The sequence below is a fragment of the Amaranthus tricolor genome, chromosome 14 (assembly GCF_026212465.1).
Source record: "Amaranthus tricolor cultivar Red isolate AtriRed21 chromosome 14, ASM2621246v1, whole genome shotgun sequence".
NCBI classification, from domain to species: domain Eukaryota; kingdom Viridiplantae; phylum Streptophyta; class Magnoliopsida; order Caryophyllales; family Amaranthaceae; genus Amaranthus; species Amaranthus tricolor.
Window position 1 is genome coordinate 1,739,858 of NC_080060.1, and position 23,717 is coordinate 1,763,574.

The 23,717-nt window shown below is 35.4% G+C and overlaps 3 protein-coding genes across 5 annotated transcripts; 2 read left to right on the forward strand and 1 right to left on the reverse strand.

Annotated features, from left to right (window-relative positions):
* The first annotated feature begins 5,735 nt into the window (after window positions 1–5,735).
* Window positions 5,736–8,852, forward strand: LOC130799578 (deoxyhypusine hydroxylase). Its single transcript, XM_057662719.1, has 7 exons — window positions 5,736–6,187; window positions 7,162–7,295; window positions 7,503–7,717; window positions 7,802–7,940; window positions 8,128–8,254; window positions 8,430–8,548; window positions 8,636–8,852. The coding sequence occupies exons 1-7, from the start codon at window positions 6,040–6,042 to the stop codon at window positions 8,675–8,677; spliced, it is 924 nt and encodes a 307-aa protein (XP_057518702.1). The 5' UTR covers window positions 5,736–6,039; the 3' UTR covers window positions 8,678–8,852.
* Window positions 8,853–9,526: 674 nt separating this feature from the next.
* Window positions 9,527–20,374, forward strand: LOC130799577 (poly [ADP-ribose] polymerase 1). Of its 3 annotated transcripts, none has more exons than XM_057662717.1 (20): window positions 9,527–9,901; window positions 11,531–11,580; window positions 11,696–11,882; window positions 12,359–12,539; window positions 12,954–13,278; window positions 14,218–14,413; window positions 14,485–14,649; window positions 14,962–15,022; window positions 15,109–15,172; window positions 15,257–15,508; window positions 16,250–16,487; window positions 16,584–16,696; window positions 16,809–16,885; window positions 17,374–17,534; window positions 17,778–17,969; window positions 18,059–18,167; window positions 18,247–18,329; window positions 18,592–18,729; window positions 19,274–19,456; window positions 20,007–20,374. In XM_057662717.1, the coding sequence occupies exons 1-20, from the start codon at window positions 9,758–9,760 to the stop codon at window positions 20,052–20,054; spliced, it is 2,967 nt and encodes a 988-aa protein (XP_057518700.1). In that variant the 5' UTR covers window positions 9,527–9,757; the 3' UTR covers window positions 20,055–20,374. The 3 variants fall into 3 exon arrangements, with proteins under 3 accessions (XP_057518700.1, XP_057518698.1, XP_057518699.1); XM_057662715.1 differs by having other exon boundaries at window positions 9,544–9,901; window positions 12,359–12,545; XM_057662716.1 differs by having other exon boundaries at window positions 9,544–9,901; window positions 12,359–12,542.
* A 219-nt stretch (window positions 20,375–20,593) lies between these two features.
* Window positions 20,594–23,190, reverse strand: LOC130799910 (amino acid transporter AVT1I-like). The gene is made up of 3 exons (XM_057663202.1): window positions 23,103–23,190; window positions 22,100–22,710; window positions 20,594–21,310 (listed from the first exon to the last, which is right to left on the reverse strand). The coding sequence occupies exons 1-3, from the start codon at window positions 23,188–23,190 to the stop codon at window positions 20,774–20,776; spliced, it is 1,236 nt and encodes a 411-aa protein (XP_057519185.1). The 3' UTR covers window positions 20,594–20,773.
* Window positions 23,191–23,717: the final 527 nt, after the last annotated feature.

Consider the following 23,717-nt stretch of genomic DNA (forward strand, 5'->3'; position numbering starts at 1 on the left):
AGCTTGCTCAAAGGTATACTTGTTTGTGTTTTTTTGGTGTATAAGTAGTTTTTTAGGGTTATAATCAAATTTGCTTATTTTTTCAAATGTAGGTTACTAGTTGTTAAATCAAGACTCTTCTTAATTATTCATAACTATTCAAGGTAATTTTTAATTGTTTTTATAGCTTTATGTTGTTTTTTGAAGTAATGTTGTTGAATTAGTTGAATTTAATGTTGATAATATTATTAGAAATGTTGATGTTGATGTTGGTATTAGAAATATTATTTATGAACTTAGTTACATTATGAATTTTTAATAATTTTAGACCAAAAAAGATTATAATCAAATGAATATAATGTACTTATATGGGCATGAAGTTAATGATGATGTTGATTTTCTTTGTATTAATGTAGAAAACGACATCATTTCGGGTGACTATAGTATGTTTTTGGAATGGTTGTATTCGAGAAAGTAGTGGCAAAGTTCATTTTGTTGGGGAAAGACGTAAGTTGTTTGCTTGCAATTCGAACATGGATTTGAACCACTTTAAACGTTTTATATGTTCTAAGATTGGATTGGACCCTTCTAGCAGTACCGTAAATATAAGCTTTAAATATGACATGAGTGGAGAATTGCTTGCCTTTCCTGTTGAGGATGATGAGGCTATAGATGCTAAGTGGGAGCATTCAAAGTCCATCCAAATTCCATCTTTGGAGTTATACGTAGAAGAAGTACCTTTAGGGAATGTAGTTGCTTCTAATTCTACTCCTACCCCTATACCTATTTTAACTCAGGAAACTGTAAATTCCGTCGTTTCTTCCGTATCTTGTACTTTTTCTTAACCCCCTACGAATCAAGTTCCAATTGATTCAATGGTTAACTTAGGAGAAACTGCTGAGATGGGACCTTGGGATGATGGAAATGAGAGTAATGAGTTCATTGACGATCCTTCTGAGGACGATGTGGATGTCAATGAGGATGCGCTAGCAAATGACATGACCCTAGGCAACATTCCTATAATCATTCCTCCTACACCTTATGCCCTATGTCCACCTTTAGACGAGTATGAGGAAGACAACTCATGGAGGACTTGGGCTTGTGATACCACATACACCGAAGACGGAGAGTTTGAGAAGGGTATGATGTTTGATAGCAAGGAAGCGTTATTGGAAGCTATCAGAGTGTATCATATCCGCAGAAATGTGGAGTATAGAACGGAGACCTAGAACCAAACTGTTCTTACCTTGAAGTGTAAGCGGGGTTGTTCGTGGAGACTTAGGGCTATGTTCGATTCTTATTTATCTTCATGGCGTATTGTTACGAATAAGGGTAAGCATGGTTCTTGTGTATTGGGTAGTGACACTGTTTCGTCTGGACACATTCACCTGACATCTTCTGTCATTAACAATGTCATTAGAAATTGTGTTGCTAAAGACCCATCCATTAAGGTATCTGTCGTACGACATATGGTTAAAGATCGTTTTGGTGTGGATGTGAATTATAAGCGAGCGTGGTGTGCAAAGCAACAAGCCTTGTTGTCCATTTACGGGACCTGGGAAGGTTCTTACTCACTCCTTCCACGCTTTTTAGAAGCTTTGCAACATTCCAACCTGGGGTTAGTACTTGAGTGGTATTTTAAGGAGGACAATAACACGAGTATATATGTGAGACCTAATATTAGGACCTTCCAACGTGTCTTTTGGGCCTTTAAACCTTGCATTGAAGGCTTCAATTATTGTAAACGTCTTATTGTCATTGACAGCACACACTTGTATGGTAAATATCGTCATACCTTATTGACTGCCATTACCCAAGATGGTGATAAGGAAATCTTTCCATTAGCCTTTGCCTTGGTAGAGAAGGAGAATATAAGTGCATGGTCGTGGTTCATGGCTTGTATTCGTAAGCATGTCACACAGAGGATGGGTTTATGCATTATTTCTGATAGACACGCTGATATTTTAGCAACCATGGAAAAGCCGGAGTGGCAACCACCTAATGCTTATCATAGGTTTTGCTTACCCCATTTGCTTAGCAACTTCAATCGTGCTATGGGAAATGTTCAGTTGAAGAAGTTGTTTGGTAAAACAGCTGAGCAAAGACAACAAGTTATGGTAATAAATGGTTTAAAGGCAATTACGACTGCAAAACGAGAGGCAATTTTCCGGACTGATGACGTGGGTGAAGTGGTCGTTGTGGCATGATGGACGTCATATGTATGGTGTTACTAACACGAACTTAGCTGAAGTTTTCAACTATGTGATGAAGGATGTACGTTTCTTACCTTTGACAACACTTGTTGAATTCACCTTCTATCGGGTAAACGACTACTTTGTTCAAAGACGTGAACGTGCTAGCGTATGGTTACTTAGAGGACACATGTACATAGCGCATGACACCAGGATTATCAATACTAAGAAGGCAAATTTCCATGACAAAATCGCATTTGATTATAGAAGAGGTGTATTCGAAATTAAGACTGGGAGGGGAACTAGAGGATCGTCCAAGGGGGGTAAGATTCAACATGTAGACTTGAATCAAATGAAGTGCACATGTAACAAACTTGAGATATACCACCTACCTTGTTCACATGTACTTGCTATTTGCATCAAACGACACCTTTCATATGAGAGGTTCGTGGATTCGTGCTATACATTTCAAAGTTATGCAAGTACATACGAACATTACTTTATGCTAATGATCGATAAGACGTCATGGCCGCGATACACGGGCTTTGAACTTAGAAATGATCTTGATCAAATTCGGGGTAAAGGGAGGCCGAAGTCTAGGAGAATTGCCAATGAAATGGATGAGGGTAGAAAGAAATGATCTAATTGTTGTCGATGTGGGAGCGAAAGTCACAACACTAGAACCTGTAACTCAAGGTAATATGTTATATATATTATACTAGCATGATAATCTGTAACTCAAGGTAATATGTTATATATATTATACATAATTACATAATAGTAATATTAACTAAAGCTACTGCGAACACAGAAGTAGAGGAGATGGATCCAGCAGCTCTAGGACCCTTAGATCCTAGTGTCTTGACTATGCAGTATGAGCACAAGAGTACTCCTCTTTGGGATGCCCAGGTTAGGTGTACGATAGTTGTGATTTGCATTTTACTAATGCTCCGATGCAGAAACGCTAGGCACCAAGCATCCGGATTCCGTTCCATGGGTGATCGATGATAGGATCATTCCGTACTTGGAGCTAACGAGGTTATACGACTTTCACCTCGTTGCATACGGCAGAGTTGACCGGGCCATTATCACAACACTGGTCAAGAGATGGTGTCAGGAGACGCATACATTTCATCTCCCTCTAGGTGAGGCTACCATCACATTGCTTGATGTAGCCTTACTAACGCGGCTTCCCATCGAGAGACATGCCGTGCGTACAGTCGGACGCCAGCTATCAGGCTGGTGTGACATGGTGCATCGCATATTGGGAGAGCGCCCTCCACCAGAAGTGATCAGGGGGAGCGGTTTGCGCTGCACGTGGTTAGTTCAGACCTTCTCGCATCTCCCCGAAGATGCTGATGAAGGCACCATTTCGAGGTATGCCAAGGCGTACCTTTTATATTTGATAGGAGCTGTGTTGTTTGCCGATAAAACAAACAACCAAATACAACTCCTTTACTTAACTTTACTTGACGACCCATGAGAGCGCATCGCCGAGTATAGCTGGGGGTTCCGCAGCCCTTGGACACCTGTATAGGAGGCTATGTGGTGCTGCCCACAAGAACGTTAAAGAGATTGCGGGGCCAGTAGTCATATTATAGATAATAAAAATAACATTTAATTCTAATCCGCTGTAGTTCAATTACATGCTAATTACATTTCTAATGTTCAGCTGTAGGCATGGGAGCATATTCTTATCGGCCAAACTTACAGAACCGTTTGTCGTGGTGATACTGCTCCTCCACCACAACCCCCACCAGATGCTGCGTACGGTTCAAGGTGGAATTTTGCACGTCGGACGCGCAAGCACACCGGCACCGGTCTCGGATTCTACCGAGATCAGTTAGATCTGCTACGACCCAACCAAGTAAATATTTCAGTACTCATTAACATTAGTACAATTTAATTAACATATCACTTATATTTTCATAATATGCATTTTAGTTTTTGTGGGACCCATACCCTGCGGAAGCCTACGCAGCTGTACCTGAACACTTGGGGATTCATTCAGGTGCGTGGAGGGCTTCTGTGCCACTCATATGCTTCGACATTGTCGAAGTACATCTACCAGAGCGCGTACTACGCCAATATGGGTTAGTACAGGGCATTCCACCGCCTTGTGACACTAAACCCCAGCTACACCAGATTTCACGCAAAAATCAGGGTACGGCAAACTGGATGGACATCAACTGGCCTCACATCGCTCGTTGGGATGGTAGACTGGAGCTGCTGGCACAAGGTGCGCCGATCGATGTTCATTTGCAGCAGCACATTACGCACCTATTGCGCCTACAATGACCCAATTTATAAGTCTTCATTTGCATTTAAATGATTAAGTTGCCGATTACATAATATAATGTTACATTAATTAAATATTAATTGCAGGCACAAGGTGCGGCAGCACTGATGCGGTACAGCCACGAGGAGCCGGTGAGGGAGATTGTGCATGGAATGCTCGTCGGCTCGCAGTTCCAGCACTTCATACCGGAAGTCGCGGCAGAGTCCTCACCGACTACCGCCCATACGCACGTCATATCTCCTGCTTATGACTATCATTTGGAGGAGATGGACCATTCATACCCTGTTGACGTTGCGGGGACCTCGCAAGCTGGGCCATCATAGCCATCACAGTACCAGTCCCCTCCACTGCCAGAGCGACACCCGAACACCTTTTACTATTGTAAGAGGCGTAGGAGACCAACTCAGTTGGATAGGGTAGATGAGGGTCGTGAGCGTTAATATTTAACTTTTGTGTATTTGGATCGAATATATATATATATATATATATATATATATATATATATATATATATATATATATATATATATATATATATATATATATATGTTTATTTGATTGTATATTTCAAACATTTGTATATATTTTGTTGTATATATATGATTAATTACTTTATCATAGCCTCCAAGGTTTCACTTACGAATGAACGGAGTTTTGACAATGAATCATATCGCCCGAAACATACATTGACTTGTAATTACTTATTCTAATGTCTCCAATGCAAATACAACAAATAACAACTCAAAAATTAAAAAAAATACGTACATAGCTGTTCGCACTTACTGAACAGCTCCAAACCTCTGGTTTGGAATTTTCACGCTTACTTTTGGAATATTTTTGAAACTTAGATTATTTGGTTCAATTTTTTTTATTTTTTCACTTATTGATTTCAAATTTAAATTTTCGAAAGAAAAGAGGGATTGAAAGTCTACTGATTACATAAATTGCTATCAAAAGGAAAATTCATTCATCAAAAAATGATCAAAAATGCAGATTTGAAGCAGACTTGAAGTAGACTTTCAGCAATTTATGGAATCAGTATATCTGTATATGTAAAAAGAGGCATCAAAAGGATAATTCATTCATCAAAGTATATATTGTTAACTTGTAGATTTGAAGCAGAATTTTCAGAAAATTATGATTAAAAAGCAGACGGTTAAGGCGGGTCGGGTAACTAACCCGTAAATTACAATTTTTTTTTAAAATTGATCCGCCATTTGCCATTTATATTACAGGTCGACGAGTCGGGTCAAACGGATCTGAGTTTTTTGAACAGCTACTAACCCCACACTCCCACCCTGGCAGAAATTCACCTCCATCCGAGCAAAAAATTGGTTAGGGTTGGATCGGATGAAAGGCTTTTGTTATTCCGTAGGAAAGCATCCACCTTTTTTACAATATGAAACTTCAACCTTTACCTATTAATGAAGGAATAATATAGTAGCAAGAGGGGAGAAAAAACAGTGAAGATGGACATCTGATTCTCACCTTTTCTTCTAATAATCTTCACTAATTCAAATCTAATTTACTGGGTTATAATTGTTTCTTATCGGAAAAATCAAAAACAAAGATGGGTTCTTTTGAAGCATCAGAAGAAACAGTAAAATTTCTTTGTGATAGGCTTGTGGATCAAACTCAGCCAATTTCTGAGCGTTTTAGGGCTCTTTTTTCTCTTCGCAATCTCAAAGGCAACCTCCCTCGTAATGCTCTTATTTTGGGTAATTTTCGTCCTTTTTTTCTTCATTTTTTACTTCTTTTGGGTTTAGGGTTTTTAGAATTTAGTCATATTATTGACTGTGAATTGTTTGCTACTTGAAAAGCTAAGTTCTTTCTGTCAAATATTGATTGCCAGTTCTGTTTGTAAATTCTGATTTGGGTTTGAATTATTTTCACTTTTTATCCTATTTTGGATTAGAATTTATCCATTTTATTGATTTTGGATCGTCTGTTACCTGAAAAGTTCAATCCTTTGTGTCAAATTTCTATTCCAAGTTATGTTGGTTGTTGAACAAACAGTAATATAACCACAGTTACCAATACCATCAAATTAAGTGCAAAATAGTAAAGTTGATCTTTTGACAACCTCCTTGTAAACTGAAATTAATGGCTACTGATTGACCTTAGCCTTGTTTAGTTGATGGTTCATTTCTTGGGTATGGACTATGGAAATAGAACTAGCCAGAATGACTTTTTATTTTTGGCAATAAACATTTGTTAATCACCAAGAACAGGTACTACCAAAAAAGGGGACTCCTCTCAACACAAACACTCGTCTCCTTTATAGACAGCAGGGGTGGTTATATCCATTCAAGGCGCCCGACCGCCTAGAACCCAGAAGACTGGGGTCTCGTATGTTAACAAACTCCTTATACATTAGCCAAGTTCAGCTTAGTTGGTCGCATGTCTTCTTGTAATATTGTTGATTATTGTTGGTTATGGATTCGAAACTTTATCAATGTTAAACTCTTGCAAAAAGTACTAAAAAATATAGCATACTTTTTATCCCCCATTCTAGAAGCCTCTGGTAGATTAATGTTTCTGTACCAAGTGACCATTGTGCAAAAACAAGGCCGCATCGCATTGCATCTGCATCCTTTCTTACATTCAGTGTGCACCATTTATTTTTGGCAAAATGACGCTATGCTTGTACTTGAGTGGAATATTATTTTCTTCTTGGACCTTAATTTTGCAGCTACAAGAGATGCTTCAAATTTGTTGGCTCATGAGGCGGCATTTGCATTGGGCCAAATGCAAGATGCAGATGCTATTCCTGCCTTAGAAGAGATTCTCAATGATTTCTCTTTACATCCAATTGTTCGTCACGAGGTGAAACATCTGTCAAGGATTCTCCTTTTCTATCGTCTTGAGCCGGGGGACTCTTTGGCCGCATCCTCCTTTATGGGTATGGATTGCCGTCTTCCTTCCCTTCCCAGATCCTGCTCATAGTCCCTAATTGAGCGGGATACACTGAGTATGATGATAATGACGACTCATTACTGGCTGATCACATCTGTATGTCTCCTGTTTCTTCAGGCTGCTGAGGCTCTTGGAGCTATCGGCCTAGAGAAAAATGTACCCATCTTACAAAGAAGCTTGGTATCGGATTCAGCTCCGGAGGTTAGAGAAACATGTGAATTAGCTCTGCACAGGATTGAGGAAATGAAAAATAAAAATGATAAAGGACCATCTCCATATCTATCGGTCGACCCAGCTGCACCAGCGTCTTGCTCATCTATATCTGAACTAAGGTTGGTGTTCTTGTGTTAATAGTAGCAGCTACTAAAGGGCAAACTTGGTTTTCTTAGTGATTATTTGTTGTTTTCATCTTCAAGGGACGTGCTGTTGGATGAAGGAAAGGGTATGTATGAGCGATATGGTGCGTTATTTGCTCTACGCAATGATGGGGGAGACGAGGCTGTCTCTGCAATCGTTGATTCTTTGGGAGCTAAAAGTGCTCTCTTACGTCATGAGGTTAGTGATTTCCAATTGCATTTACGGTTTTCAGATAGTTTATTTGCCCCCTTTTTCGATAGGGCCAGAGATTTATAGTTCTTTAGTTTCAGATTATAATGGACTATAGTAAAATGACGGACCCATTTAATCATTTGCACTTCTTATTTATGGGAAATTGTATATGATGTTTTTTTCTTGAAGGCAGGTTGCTTATGTACTCGGTCAAATGCAAAATAAAGCTGCATCAACGGCACTTGTTAGAGTTCTTAAAGATGTCGTTGAGCACCCAATGGTTAGACACGAGGCTGCCGAAGCTCTTGGCTCCATTGCAGGTAAGCAATATACGAACATGTATGGTTAGCAAAGAAAGTTCGTTGTCTTGTTAGCATATGCCTCTATTTGATTTGATAACGTTGCCTGCTTTCCGTAAGCATGATTTGATAACGTTTATTCAATTCGCCTATAATTGGTGTATTCGGGTTTCTAATTGATATGCTTGAACTTCAGATGAAGGGAGCGTAGCACTTCTCGAGGAATTTGCCAAGGACCCAGAGCCTATAGTCTCACAGAGTTGTGAAGTCGCTCTAAGCATGCTTGAATTTGAAAAATCGGGCAAATCTTTTGAGGTATACAAAACGACGCAAATATTTCATCCCTTTAAATCTCATAAATTGTGATAAAGTTTCTAATACTTGGAATTTATGTGTATACAGTACCTCTTCATGCAAATTCCTGTTGCTGGGGAAGCTGCTTAATCACAGGGATACCAACCATTTATGTTTTTTTGGTTATTTAAGTATTAATTCAATACTTTAATTCAGAAAAAATATTAATTAATGTTGTATACTTGAGCAAAAAAAATCTATCATGCCCTTTTGTTTGAAAACAAAATTTTATTTAGTTATTTATAGTACTTCTAGTTTTAATGCATGATTCCAAGACTTTTTTTTTTTTATGTTATTTTGGTTTGCGATATTATTTTCTTTGATATTTACAAGTATTTAAATGGTGCAATATTTAAACAATAATAATTTCAATTAATAATGTTCTCCACAAGCACTCAACTCTTCTCAAAAATAGCCTAATTCATCACCTATTACATGTACAATATATGAAACAATTTATAATAATTTGTAAATTTTTAAGAAGGTAAAGTATGTCAACAATCATCAATGTAATGCATGTTCAATCACTTCAAAAGTAACTTTTTCAAATTTCATTTTTTTGATAAGGAAATATTGTATAACTAAAATACGGCAATTTTCTTAAAAATCAATAATTTCAATTTAATGCTTGTAAGTCGATAAAAATATTTTTTTTGGTGAAAGAAAAATTTTTTTTAAAAAATGTTCAGTTCAGTTTTGAAAATAATATTACAAATCATTTAATTTTATTTTTTATGTATACATAAATATCTTTACAATTTAATTTAAGTTTAATGTGCAAATTATATAGAATGAGATGAGTCATACTCATTTTAAATTAATCAAGTCAATTTTAATAAATTTTTAATAGCAAATTGCAATATAGAAAGAATATGTAATAACAAGTATAAAAGTATGAATACGTATATACTCATACTTACGTACAAATACAATTGTAAAAGTAGACAATATTTTCGTATTACAGATTTTTGGTTTACTGAATGAATTTTGCAACTGTAGAAAGAGAGTAAATTCACAATTATGGGTTCTGCTTCTACAATTGCAATGTAACGTGCTCTCTCAAAAGCATAAATCTTTACTTCCAAAACACAAAATAAACACAAATTAAAAGAAAAAAGTTTCGTTTTTATTCCTTACATTTCATTATTCTTAATCGAAAGGAAGAAAGAAATGGCGGCACCAGAGAAGCCATGGAAAGCAGAGTATGCTAAATCAGCAAGGGCTGCTTGTAGAACTTGCAAAACCAACATTGGCAAAGAAATTCTTCGTCTTGGAAAAATGGTTCAATCTTCTCATTTTGACGGTTTCATGCCTGTAATTCTTCTTTCTCAAATTTGATGGATAACACATCTCTTATATTTGATTTTTCTTTCTGGGTATGTTTGGTTTTGACTTAGTTCAATGTGAATTTTATCTATCTGGGCGTATTTGGTAGTTTTGGTAGATAATTCATCTCCTATATTTGATTTTTCTTTCTGGGTATGTCTGTTTTTGCTGTAATTTGTGATGCATTTTTTCGTTATGGGTATATATTTCCTGATTTTGATATTGTTTTGTGAGTTTCTTGCCGATTTTGGGAAAGAGAGGTATAGAATTTTGTTGCGATTAGTGTGATTGAATTGAAATACTGAGTTGAATTTAGTGTTATGTATTAGTTGTAGGGTATTTGATGAACAATAATTTATGTGTTGTTTGTGAGTTGCATTGTCAATTGAGGTTCTTTTTGCCTTATTTTGGATATTGTTTCGAATTCGTCTTCTAGAGCATGGTAAGAAGTTGAAAGTTTGGTTCTTGTGTTTTTGTTTTAGGAGTATATGCTTAACATTACTAGATTAACATACAAGAATTTTGGGATTTCTAATTGATTGTTCTAGCATAGGCTTTGATGTACTAGGTTCAGGACAGGTTCTTGTAAGTTTATTGCTTGAGTTAGAGATTTATAGCGTACTAAATGACTATGGTGAGTAGGAGCTTGGATTTTAGTTACTATCATTTCTACCAAAACTCATTGAATTTTCTGTTGAAATTCTGTGCCCTATCCTCACTTGTATCATGTGCTTAAAGCACCGAAATTGAAATGGCCATACTAGGTACAAAGGATAGCTCTTTGTTGGTTTTGTATCTTATTGATAAAAGCTTACTTTTTCATAGAGCAATCCATGAATGTTGTTTGCTTTCACAGTTCCACCCACTGCTTAGCATTTTTTGTTGATTTTATCAGAATCATGACTCACACCTTATTAATTATTTGTACTTTGTGAGAATCGGGTCTTGTCTCACTTGGAGCAAGTACCGCTTTCCCCAGGGTATGTTCTTGGTCCGATTCTCATCTAGCCCTCCCTTTCCCTTGTAATTCCAAAAAAATTGTGCTTTTTATTTTGGTGAATTCGCAAATGATGTTCTATTTAAGAGTTAATCGGAAACAACATCTTTTGTTATTATAAGGGTAAGCTTGCATACATCCCACCCACACAAACTCGTCATGACGGGAACCGCTTTATATCGGGGTGAAGACATGTTGTCTTTACAAGCTATGTAGCTATAATGCTTCCTCTTGATGGAGCTTAAAGAGTTTTGTTTTGGTTGCTGATTGTAATGGGTTGAAGGAAAATGGCTCATTAAACCGCATGTGCATCTTCTTTATGTGAAGTAGCATATTATTTTTGCAATGAAGGGTACAACCTCTTAATATTAAGAAGGTAAGGTTGTATCTATCTGATCCCCCATCTTACCTACCAAGTCTAGAGCCACTTTATTGTTATTGTGTTGGTGTAATACTGTAAGGTTCTTAAATTCTTACTCAACATGATATTCGTGTAGAATAATATTTGAAGTGTTTACCTTTAAGCATTATCCTGTTGACCTTAATGAGTAGCTTTTCTATTGTACACATACATTTGTTTGTTGGAAAAACGTACTAAGTAAATTGTTCTTCTTCACCAGATGTGGCACCATGCCACCTGCATAATGAAGAAAGCAAATCAGATTAAATTGTAAGTGTTTTATAAGTAGCTAAATTGAATAAAGTGCCTTTTCAGTAATGATATGCTGTATTTTAAAGGGATATTACATAAGTTGTGATTGATTTTGGCACCCTTTTTACTTCAGAGTTGATGAAGTTGAAGGCATTGAATCCCTTAGATGGGAAGATCAGCAGAAAATAAGAAAGTATGTAGATAGTAATGGACGGGCTACTGGTGCTGTTGCTGGTCCTCCTGCAGCAAACGGTATTGAAGTGTCACCAACTTCTCGTGCTACGTGCAAAAGTTGCAGCCAAAAAATAATGAAGGGAGAGGTGAATGTTACATTTAGAATAGTTTGCCGAGCTCTTAAATGACTGTTCTTTATAGAGAAATATTTTAGAAGCCCATTGTTTTTATCTTTGTTTACTTTAGCTTGTAAATGTTCATTTGTAGTCATAATTTGTAAAGCAAAATAGTTGGGCATATCCATCTCGAAAAAAAGTGAAGTTTGACCATGACAAAATGTAGAATCTAAAATAAAGATGGATGGCTTAAAAAATTATTGAATGTATGAAACTTTGAACAACAGTAAAAGTGTCAAATCCTTAATCCCAAGATTTAGGGTCGGCTACATAGATCAAAACAAATAAACGTCACAACTCGTGAGTTTTCTTTGGAACGATATAGCTACTCTTGGTGTCAACAACTCATTTTTATTTGAGTTGATGATCAATTTTCTACTAGTTGGGACCTATGAGGTCTTATTTGTTGGGAAAGAAGTTTCTATTAATTGTTATTATTCTGGCAGGTTCGAATATCCACCAAGATCGACGGTCAAGGTGCTCGAAGTTTGACATGGTATCATGCCAAATGTTTCATGGAGTCATTTCCTTCCACATTATTGGACAAATTAGCTGGATGGGAAAGCCTTTCTTCTGTTGATCAAGCTTCCATTCAATCTGCAGCTAAAGGAAAAGCTCCTTCGGCAGGTAGTGGTAATCGTTCTCCATTGTCAAACTGTTTTAAAGTAGAACATTGTTTTTATCCCCTGTAAAATTTGATTATTTTTCTGCTTCTTCTTTATTTGTTAGAAGTTAATATTTTTACTAAATAAGTGCTTGTAGTTAGGCCGTCTTGTTCATTTTTGGGCCCAGAGCGAAAGATAAAAAGGGCCCTTAAAAGTTTAAGGCGTAATAAATAATATGATACTCGTTTTGTGTTTTAACTATTTTATATAAAACCCCCTAATAACTCATATTATATAGCAAAAAGTGTAAATTATACCTAAATTTAATTTAAGTTAATATCAATTTTGTACATGAAAATATATTTTTTGGGCCCTAAAAAATATGGAGCCCTGGACAATAGTCTGCTTTGCCCTTGCTAATCGACGGCCATTGTAGGTCTAAAGTCTAGTGGAAAACCTGTGCAAGAACCGAAAGCCAGAGATGGTGCTAAGCGTAAAAGTGCTGGTGACAGTGATCAGCAAACCAAAATTGTAAAAACTGATGCAGATGTGGTGATGCGTAAGTGTGGCACTCAAACTAAGTCTTTCGTCAGTGATGCTGATAAGGCTGCTCTGGAAACTAAATTGGAGGCGGAGACCAGAGCTTTATGGGATTTGAAAGATAATCTGAAGAAATTTGTTTCAACTTTGGAATTGCGACAGATGCTTGAAGCCAATGACCAAAGTACTTCTGGTTCAGAGCTTGACTTGCGGGATCGTTGGTAAGTCATTTCTATATGTTTTGGAACTTTTAGCTGTTATTATCATTTTCCGTGGCAAGTAAATGGATGACATTCAGGTCATCAGGACAATTTCAAAAGAAAGCTTGAACTTTTTGAAAATCTTTTGATATGCTTTACTATAGCTTTACACAACAACGTGTCTCATATGCAGCCGTCTCAATATTAGGATGCCGCATATGAGACAGCCCACAATAATCACATGCTGCTTAAAAACGCTCATAGGTAGCTAAAATTCTGTCACATATAGCTTAAAACTGAATGCATACAATTTATAATCATATATAGCTCAATATCATTACATAGAGCTTAAAATTGACCACATAGTGCTTATAATTGACCTCTTTCATGCTTTTTTAATTAAATGAGAATAATAATCTATTAGTGGTAAAATTATATAGTAATAATGAAAATGAAACATACAGTGTTAACTTACATCTACAATACCAATCGCATATAGCTTAAAACCAATCATATATATATATGTATATATATATATATATATATATATATATATATATATATATATATATATATATATATATATATATATATATATATATATATATATATATATTAAAACCAGTCATATACAGTTTGGACTCGTCCTATTAATGGGACGGTCCTAAACAAGAATTTGTGATACAACAATTGTGATGTTCTGGCCTTCTGGGTACAAGCGCCTATTGTGGTCTGTGGGTGATATGGAATTAGCCAATATTAAATGTTTAGTATTTCATGGTAAACAAAATTTTGGTTGTGTGCCTTTCATTGCAACTCTACCTAAGGTAAATAGTAATGGCTTATTGATTGGTATATTTCCTCGTAAATGTTATTCCTTTAGATATAGTGCTTATTTACACTGTTACACATTAGCTTTTGAAACACATGTTATTAATTTATTTTTCATGTTTCATCTAGTGCTGATGGCATGATGTTTGGGGCGCTCAAAACTTGTCCTCTGTGCTCTGGTCATCTTTCATATTCTGGAGGCACTTATAAGTGCCATGGCTATATCTCGGAATGGAGTAAATGTTCTTATTCTACTACCGAGCCTGAAAGAATTAAAGGGAAGTGGAAAATCCCTGAAGAGTCAGATAATCAATATCTTCTCAAGGTATTTTTAGTCGTAGTTTTGGCTTGGGTTAATTTTGAAATCGTAACCTTATCTAAATTTATCATGAACAGTGGTTTAAGTCACAAAAAGCTGCTAAGCCTGTGAGGATACTTCCTCCTTCAACTTCCAACGTGTCTGCCGGAGCCCAAACTGCTAAAGGACAACTTAAGTCTTCTAAAGATGAAAATCTGGGGGAACTTAGGGTCTCTATTGCTGGATTACCTAAAGAAACTGTGGTATGCTTTCTCCCTTATGTTAATTACTGGCTATGTTACTCAGACTCTTCATTTTGCTTCACGTACCCGTGTCTGATCCTTGATTCTTGAACATTGGCATGGCACTTAGACACTTCTTTTTAGGCGTAAAATTGAATATTTAGACGTATCCGACAAATAAACGCGTACCAGTATCCAACATCAGTACCCGAGTCCAAGTAATATAGATTACTGGTTATACATGAGAAGAGTAATCTAGTTTTAGTTGGCTAATCTATTTAGTATTGATCTCCAGTATCATTTCCATGTTGATTTGTCGAGGGTTTGTTACAGGAGGAGTTCCGAAGCAAGATTGAAGCGGCAGGAGGTCAGGTTCATGCCAAGATCAAGAAAGGTTTGATCCACTTTTTCTAATTCGGAACAAAATGTCATTTTGAAGTACAGTAAGATTTGGGATACTTACTGTTGCTTTTATTGCAGATACAAATTGCTTGGTGGTGGGTGGTGGACTTAGTAATCAAAATTCTGAGCTGAAGAAGGCGAGGTAGAAGAGTTAACTCTTGTCAATCATCTTTTCCGATCGTACACATTGGATAATTGCGGTTAATGTTGTAAATTGTCTTGTCAGGAGGATGAAAATCCCAATTGTTAGAGAAGAGTATCTGGTTAATTGTATCCAAAAACAGAAGAAACTTCCAATTGACCAGTACAAGATGGAGGCCACTGGAGAGACTTCTGGGACGGTAACTGTCAAAGTTAAAGGGCGAAGTGCTGTACATGAAGCTTCTGGCCTGCAAGATTCCGGTCACATTCTGGAGGAAGGTTCCAGCATCTATAACACTACTCTAAGCATTTCTGATCTGTCATCTGGTGTTAACAGGTTGATAAATGTGTTTTTCTTTTACTTGGCACGAAAAAAATCAATACCATATAATATTTTATACTGAAAAAAATTCCTGTGTTTTATCTTTTGAGTTTTAATAAAAGGAAAAATTACAAGAAACTACCTAATGCATAAAACCTTTTGCAATTTTTTATTTATTTTTTTTTTTTTTTTGCAAAAAACTACCTTGTATGACCCCAAACCTTTGCAAAACATTACCATTTGACAGAAACTGTCATTTAACCATTAAGTGGAGGTTTGATCAATCTCGTGTTTGGCACGTGATGCTACTAATTGAATCTTATGTAAAGGAATTTTTCCCCAGTGGCATCATGTGCTAAACAAGTGTTTGGTCAAACCTTCAATTAACGGTCAACTGACGGTATCAGTTAAATGGTAGTGTTTTGCAAACATTTGAATTGTATAAGGTAGTTTATTGCAAAAAAATTAGATAAGGTAGTTTTTTTTGTAAAAGTTGATATACATTAGGTAGTTTCTTGTAATTTTTCCTTAATATAAACACACTTTAGGCTTGTGAATAGGTCTATGTTAGCATTAAATGATGCATTTTGCCCTTGATATGCTACCCTTATTATCAATGGATTGGTAATATAGTTTTTTCAGTTATTATAATGTGTCATTGTATCTTGACTTCAAAACTACTTTGTGTTTTACCACAGCTTCTGTCCTTGATTTGCAGCTAACCTGAATTTTCCTCATGTTTTCTGGTCTGATTAGTTACTATATTCTTCAAATCATACAAGATGATAAAGGCCATGGGTGCTATGTTTTCCGGAAGTGGGGCCGAGTTGGCAATGAGAAAATTGGGAGTAGCAAAATAGAGGAAATGTCGAAATCTGATGCTATTATAGAATTCAAGCGGCTTTTTTTGGAAAAAACTGGAAATCCTTGGGAAGCTTGGTTACATAAAAAGAACTTCCAGAAGCATTGCGGAAAGTTCTTTCCATTGGAAATTGTACTAAATTTATGATTTTCCATACTCTCTTTATAATCTTCATAAAGACATTGTGTTCTTTGATTGCTTACTGTTTTTCGGACTTTCTTGTCTCAGGATTATGGGGTCAGTAAGGAGGCCCCAAAGAAGGATACAGATGATGAAAATAGCAAACTAGCTCCTGCATTAAAGGAGTTGATTAAGATGCTCTTCAATGTGGAGACTTACAGGTTAACTTGAGATCCTGTAAACTAGCTCCTAAGTAGCAAACTCAGGGGGACCGTAAAGTATTTTTGTTGCTTTTCTTCCCTTCAAGAATTAATTTCATTTTTCATCCCACAGAGCCGCGATGTTGGAGTTTGAGATCAACTTGTCTGAGATGCCCCTTGGGAAACTGAGCAAGAACAATATCCAGCAAGGTGTGATGATCTTTTACAATGCCTTGCTTTTGAAATTTAGTTTTTGGGAAATTTCACGTGGTAACCTTGAATTATCGGCTTTTCCACGTGATAGACAAACATTTTTTTTAATCCACGTGGTGACCTTAAGCTTCCAACTTTTCTACATGATAGATAAAAGGAAAGTGTTTTTATTAACTTTACTCTATATTTCCCATACATGATGTCTTATTTTTCAAAAAATAGACGTCGTGATCACCCTGATTAGCCACATATTACGTATTCCGGTTGAAATTAGTACTTAATTTAACCAAAAATTTAATATTTTTCTACCACATGAAAAAGGTGGAAGCTCAGGGTCACCATGTGGATTTATTGTCTACCACGTGGAAAAGTCTAACACTCAGGGTCACCCATGGAATTTCTCTAGTTTTTTCCTTTAGTGAACTTTGATATACAATCAGTTGTGGTCCCTTTATCCATGACTATTACTCACCTTAATTTGTTAGGCTTTGAGGCTTTGACACAAATACAAAATTTGTTGGAAAATACGGTTCTTCAACCTTCGGTTAAAGAAAGTTTGATTGTTGATGCCAGTAACCGGTTTTTCACTGTGATACCCTCCATTCATCCCCATGTCATTAGAGATGAGGATGATTTCAAATCAAAGGTATGTAACTTCTTATTATGCTAAATGTTAACTTAAATTCTTGTAGAATGAAATATATTGCTCGTTGCTCTGTAATGCCGCGGAAAAAATATTTGGGTTGGGTAAAAATGTCCTGTTATTATTAATTGGAAAATTAAACTTTATATGTTTTCTTAGAAATATTAATTATGCTAGAGAAATTAAGTTGATATTTACTGCCTCATGCGATCACGCTACATCATGATCTATTGTTCTTCATGTTAGGTCAAAATGCTGGAAGCACTGCAGAATATCGAAATAGCTTCCAGATTGGTGGGATTTGATGTGGATAGCGATGATTCTCTCGATACAAAGTATGAGAAGCTACATTGTGATATGGCACCTCTGCCACACGATAGCGAAGAATATCAACTGATCGAGAAGTATCTTCTCACTACTCATGCCCCTACACATACGGTGGGTTAAGGTTTAAATTGCTCTTAAGTATTTTGATCGATTTACATAAAGTTCTTAAATTTTCGTTGTCGTTTGTTGCAATGAACTAGGAATGGAGACTTGAATTGGAAGAAGTTTTCTCGCTTGAGAGGGATGGCGAATTCGATAAGTATTCACCTCAGCGTGAGAAGCTTGGCAATAGAATGCTCCTTTGGCATGGTAATAATGATCATGTGCCGATTGTTTCGTATAGAAGCATTGATGGTATGTTAATGTGAAACCGATAAATATCTTGCAGGTTCCCGACTGACTAATTTCGTTGGTATCCTTAGCCAAGGACTCAGAATTGCTCCTCCCGAGGCTCCTGCTACAGGATACATGGTTTGTCCCTCCCACTGTCACTTGATTCACTAATCTCCTTGCGAATCCCAAATCAAAATAAGCGAATTATGAATCGGTTTTGGGCTATTTTAGGGTCAGTTTGAGCGATTCGCGAATCAACTAGCAAATTTTGTTACACTGGTCCCTCCATATATTACTTCTATTTCATCTCAGGAATAGATTTGTGCTTGTACTTCAAGCAACTTTTGCTTGAAATCCCTCACGATATATCCGACTTTATTGATTTCGTTTTGTCGTGCAGTTTGGCAAAGGGGTTTACTTTGCTGACCTTGTCAGCAAGAGCGCTCAGTATTGCTTTACGGACAGGAAAAATCCTGTGGGATTGATGCTATTGAGTGAAGTCGCTCTCGGCAAAGTCCACGAGCTCAAAAAGGCCCAGGTGAGGCTATTTTAAGCTATGTTACACGCTTCATCTCATATCAACTATATTTGTTTGACCCTCAACATTTCAACACTCTAAAATTGATACGAGCGATTTACACTACATTTCGGACCAAAATTATCGAAAATTTCGGTAAAATAGCAGTCTGACATTTAGAGCATAGATATTAGATAGGTATGCCTGACAGCCCTGATATGAGTACCTAAATAGACCAAGACAGATTTAAGAGTTATTTTTATGCATCCCGATTAAGAGAAGTACAAAGTAGAACGTATACTTCCTCTGGTCTGAATTACTCGCTCCCGAAGTCCCAATTGTGATTTGTTGTGTGGGAAAATGTTACTATCAGTGGCAAGTATAAGGGAACGGAGGAAGTACGATGGAATTTTATGTATTGTTTTGAAAAGATGAGCATGTGCATTGTTGCTACATCACTTGGTAGGGATGTTAATTTCACTGTTTGATTACTCGAACTCCATTGATTTTTTAAATCCGTTTCATTGTCATGGAATTACTTCAATTTTGCTGTTATGTATACAAGTACATGGAGAAACCCCCAAGAGGGAAGCATTCCACCAAAGGACTTGGCAAGAAGGTACCCGATGAGGCCGGATTTGCCAAATGGAGAGATGAAGTGGTTGTGCCATGTGGGAAACCAGTAGATTCGAAAGTAAAAACCTCAGAGCTTATGTACAATGAGTATATTGTCTATGACACAGCTCAAGTAAGTCATACTGCTTTCATATCATCCTTGTTCTTCGGGTTCACTAAAACTCATCGAGATTAGAGTTATAAAAACTCACCTGTTACGTGATGTAACGGCCGTTATGTAACGTGTTTGAGAATCACCGCAATGTTAAATCCCGTTATATAATTTTCATCAAAAACCTGCGTTGACCACATAACATGTAACATTCGATATTTCATCGTTACAACGTTATTTGTCAAAAAGAGGTTATAGAAAAATTTCTTCTAACATTCCCTAAATTGTAGAAAAAAATTTCTTGAATCTCCTTGTTAAAATTTCATTAGTGCCCATTAACTTAAATTATCATTAATCAGTTAAATATAGTTATTTTAAAATTTTATCGTGAAACAAATTAATAAACTAATAAATTAAGTAATTACCACTCGAAACTATTTCATATAGTGTAATTATAATAGCTATGGGCGTATTATTGCATAATAATAGTATCATATGAGGGATCGCGGAGCAGAACATTGTGCTTTAAGGTTTGATAACTAAGAATTTACACATAAAACTAATTTTACAGGTCAAGATGCAGTTCTTGTTGAAGGTAAGGTTTCACTACAAGAGGTAAAAAGTTGCCAAATGATTGATCCTATTGTAGCTTGTACTATTGTTTTGTTCTTTTTGGCTCGTGCTGCATGATCTTGTAGGCTGAACTAGTTCGATTTTCGACTATTTGCTTCGTTTTTGTTGAGATCTCATTTTGGGGCGCTCAGTGGAGATCGATCTTGGTCCTTGTAAATTTGTTTTGTCGATGAACCCTCGGTGATCAAATGTATGAAATGCACAACTCAGAAGCTTGTTCTAGTTTGTAACTATTTTGTAAGCTGGTTCTATGACATTTGCTAGTGTTTACAACCAGTTTTTGCAAGAAAAGTTCATTTCTTTTCATATGCGCTTAACGGGAAATTTCTCTTTTTAATTCTGCTCATTTATTCATATATATATATATATATATATATATATATATATATATATATATATATATATATATATATATATATATATATATATATATATATATATCAATCCTTTAATGATTCTTAACTTTCGTTATCCAAATCATACACGATCTACCACTTTCTCTTCAAAACTCCTCAAAATTTTATTGATACAAATATTACACTTATTAAACAATCCAAAGTATAGTACTAATTAAAGATCAATACTTAGGAATGAGCATGGGTCGAATTTGAGTCAAGTCTAGTTAAATCCAAATTTACACTTTATTTTATTTATTAGATTCATATCCAGACCCAGATCCATAAGATTGGATCTAATTGACAATATCTAGTGACTATGATGTCTAATAGTATCCCTAATTATACTTCTCAAAGATGTATAAGTACCAATAATCACAATCACTACACTAAAAACTACAATTACCCAAATAAACATCTTTTCAATTAACTTCCCATTATTCTTAGAAATCTTTAAATAACACAAACATGGAACAGTAATTGAAGCTGTAGCACTCAACAAAGCTCCAACCAATGACATAAGACTTCCAAAAAAAGGAATTATAATTGCTACAATAACTTGTGTAACAAGTAAGGTAGTTCTTAATAAAATCTTGAAGCTTCTAGAAGTATTTTTTTGATATTTTGGAAACCAAGTCTCAGCTGTTGATGCAATAGGTTCCATCATTAATGCAAATTTTGATAGTGGAGTTATCCATGCTGTATATATGGCTATTTTTGAACTTAGTTTATGTGTTGGAAGGTTTAATGTTATTTGGGATTGTATTGTTGAACCAAACATTAGGTATCCCATTATAGCCATTGATGTGTAGCATAGGGTAGCACATATGAAACCAATTAGTAAAACCTACAACAAAGATTAGGGTTAAGAAACATAGTTAGCTAGCTGGTGGTAATGAAAATGAGTTTGATCAATGGTATTAAATACTGATAATGAAAGTGAATTCTAGTTTTCATTTTGATGAAATTAATATGTAATTCATGTTATTCATATAGTAATAAAACTGGTCTCGTCTTCATATATGAGATTTTTCTTCACAGTTTTCATTGTCACTTACCACTTTCTTAAGTAGTAATAATGGTCGTAAAATGACTTTTTGTAGAAAAACTGAGTGTAAGACAAGCATAACTTCTTCCGACCTAGTATGATGATTAGACAAAAACAAACCAAGAAGTCTAGTATGAGACCGTTTCACCAAAAGAAGGCTCTATATAATTAATCAATTTCTCTAATTTATCACATTCAGATTGTAAGTAATCACCTTTAAGTTGTCAGTGATCACTTTAAGACTTCACTTTAAGGTTATAATTGGTCATTTCAAGATTAGAAGTAATGTAACAAGTGATTACTTTGAGACTGTAATCTTGCAAATATACAATAGGTCAACCCAATAGAGATAGTCTCATCGTGAGACTGTCTCATTGAAAATTTGTCAAAGCAAAAGGTTTGGAGGGGCCATGACATTTTTGAGTTAAAATATTCAACAAATTTTATGGTTTTTCTTTAGAAATTTAGTAAACGTTATATTTTATGGTGGTTTCTACTTTCTAAGACATTCTCGGCCTAACCCCAATCATTTAATATCGATAATCAAACATCTGACACTTAGAGAGCTGAGTGAATACGTACACATACCTTGGAGAAATGATGCTTGTTTTGCATAGAAGAGTATAAAACAGGAAAAACAGGATTGGCACTAAAAGAGAACATGTACAAACTCATAGCCATAGGAATCCCTTTCCAATTCAAAACTTCATCTTCATTTTTAAACCCTAATCCACCAAAACATCCAACCCAAAAAACTGATACAAGAATCACAAACCCAGATAATACTCCTGTAGTAGATATATAAGCAAGAATCCTCAAATCTTCTAACCAAATTGTTGGTAAAACAATCAGTGCAATAATCATCACAAAACTTTCTTTTCCACCAATATTAATTCCATGTAAATGAATATTAATATTCGGATACAGATTATGTAGGTTATCCCCTTCTAAGATTAAATAACCCGTTAAGACGAGATATATGTCCGCAAATAAAACTGTTGATACAATATTTTTTCCTATTTTTCCATATGCATATTCTCCAATTTGTGCATATGTTTTGATCTTATTAGGGTTCATGTCCATGCATCTTTTGGTTAGTATACCTGCATAGAATGATGCACTAGAGATTGCTACAAGTAAAATTAAGGTTAACCATCCTCCTGATGCTAGGGCATATGGCATAGATAACATTCCAACTCCTGCATGCAATTTTAAAAGTTGATGATCACATCAGCATAGGCGGAATTACCTTAGGCCGAAAATTTATCCTAAATTGACTAAAAGTGTAGTTATTGGCCAACAAAATATTTTAACTCTGTTGAAGTGAAATTATTTGTTGTCAACGTAACAAAATTGATCATATCTTTTTAATTTTCAGCTTCCTCATCATCTAAAATCTTTTTTTTTAATGTTAATATAGAAAATTTTGACACGTGTCGTCTTATCTGAATCTTGATTTTGCCTCTACTCGTGAGAGTAGATTTTGTTGACTTTTTAGAGGAACTAGGTAAATAACAAATAAAAAGCCTTTATTTATAGAGAGAGATTGATTGAATATATATGTTATTATAGGATGTGAGGCAAAAATTACCTATGATTGCATTGAGACCATTGAATAATGTTTTGAAGAATGAAGTGTTGCCTTCACTTGAAGATTGGTTGTTTGCCTCTAATTCCATGGAAGTGTAAGTAATGGAATGTATTCTAACTTGTTCTCAACCTACATACAAAATTAATAAATAAAAAGAGCATTAACAAAACAAATAATGTAAAGAGTACTTATTACTAAAAGAAGTTAGAAGAACAATTAGGCTATAAATTCTTTGTAGGAGTAAAAATCATTCATGCAAAATATTGAACAATTGTTGGAGTTAAAATTGTACATAGATATAGAAATAATAACAATGTGTTATTTTATCTATTTCTTTGAATTTGTTGTATTGAATTAAAGCTTTATATGATCAATAATAAAAAAAAATCCTTTGAATATAACATTTAATCTTTTAATGTGAAATGTCTAAGATTAAATGTAGCAAATTTTACGTGGACAATGAGATTACTAATAAATTTATTGCAATAATATAATACTTACAAAAGTTTAACATCAAAGAGAAAAAGGAAAAGGCAGGTTACCTAAGCAAAAGTTTGTTGGGGTGATTGGGAAGAAAAATAGATACTTGGCTAGTTATGTTATGAATGGTATACT

What these genes read in the sequence shown, in the direction of transcription:
- LOC130799577 (XM_057662715.1), top strand. Translation starts at nt 9,758, where the DNA reads ATGGCGGCACCAGAGAAGCCATGGAAAGCAGAGTATGCTAAATCAGCA. An exon ending in CAAGAACAATATCCAGCAAG is followed by an intron (nt 16,886 to 17,373) that starts GTGTGATGATCT and finishes TTAATTTGTTAG; the next exon opens with GCTTTGAGGCTTTGACACAA. An exon ending in CTCATGCCCCTACACATACG is followed by an intron (nt 17,970 to 18,058) that starts GTGGGTTAAGGT and finishes GCAATGAACTAG; the next exon opens with GAATGGAGACTTGAATTGGA.
- LOC130799578 (XM_057662719.1), top strand. Translation starts at nt 6,040, where the DNA reads ATGGGTTCTTTTGAAGCATCAGAAGAAACAGTAAAATTTCTTTGTGAT. An exon ending in AGCTCTTGGCTCCATTGCAG is followed by an intron (nt 8,255 to 8,429) that starts GTAAGCAATATA and finishes CTTGAACTTCAG; the next exon opens with ATGAAGGGAGCGTAGCACTT. An exon ending in AATCGGGCAAATCTTTTGAG is followed by an intron (nt 8,549 to 8,635) that starts GTATACAAAACG and finishes ATGTGTATACAG; the next exon opens with TACCTCTTCATGCAAATTCC.
- LOC130799910 (XM_057663202.1), bottom strand. Translation starts at nt 23,190, where the DNA reads ATGGAATTAGAGGCAAACAACCAATCTTCAAGTGAAGGCAACACTTCA. An exon ending in TGGTCTCAATGCAATCATAG is followed by an intron (nt 22,711 to 23,102) that starts GTAATTTTTGCC and finishes AATTGCATGCAG; the next exon opens with GAGTTGGAATGTTATCTATG. An exon ending in ACAAGCATCATTTCTCCAAG is followed by an intron (nt 21,311 to 22,099) that starts GTATGTGTACGT and finishes TCTTTGTTGTAG; the next exon opens with GTTTTACTAATTGGTTTCAT.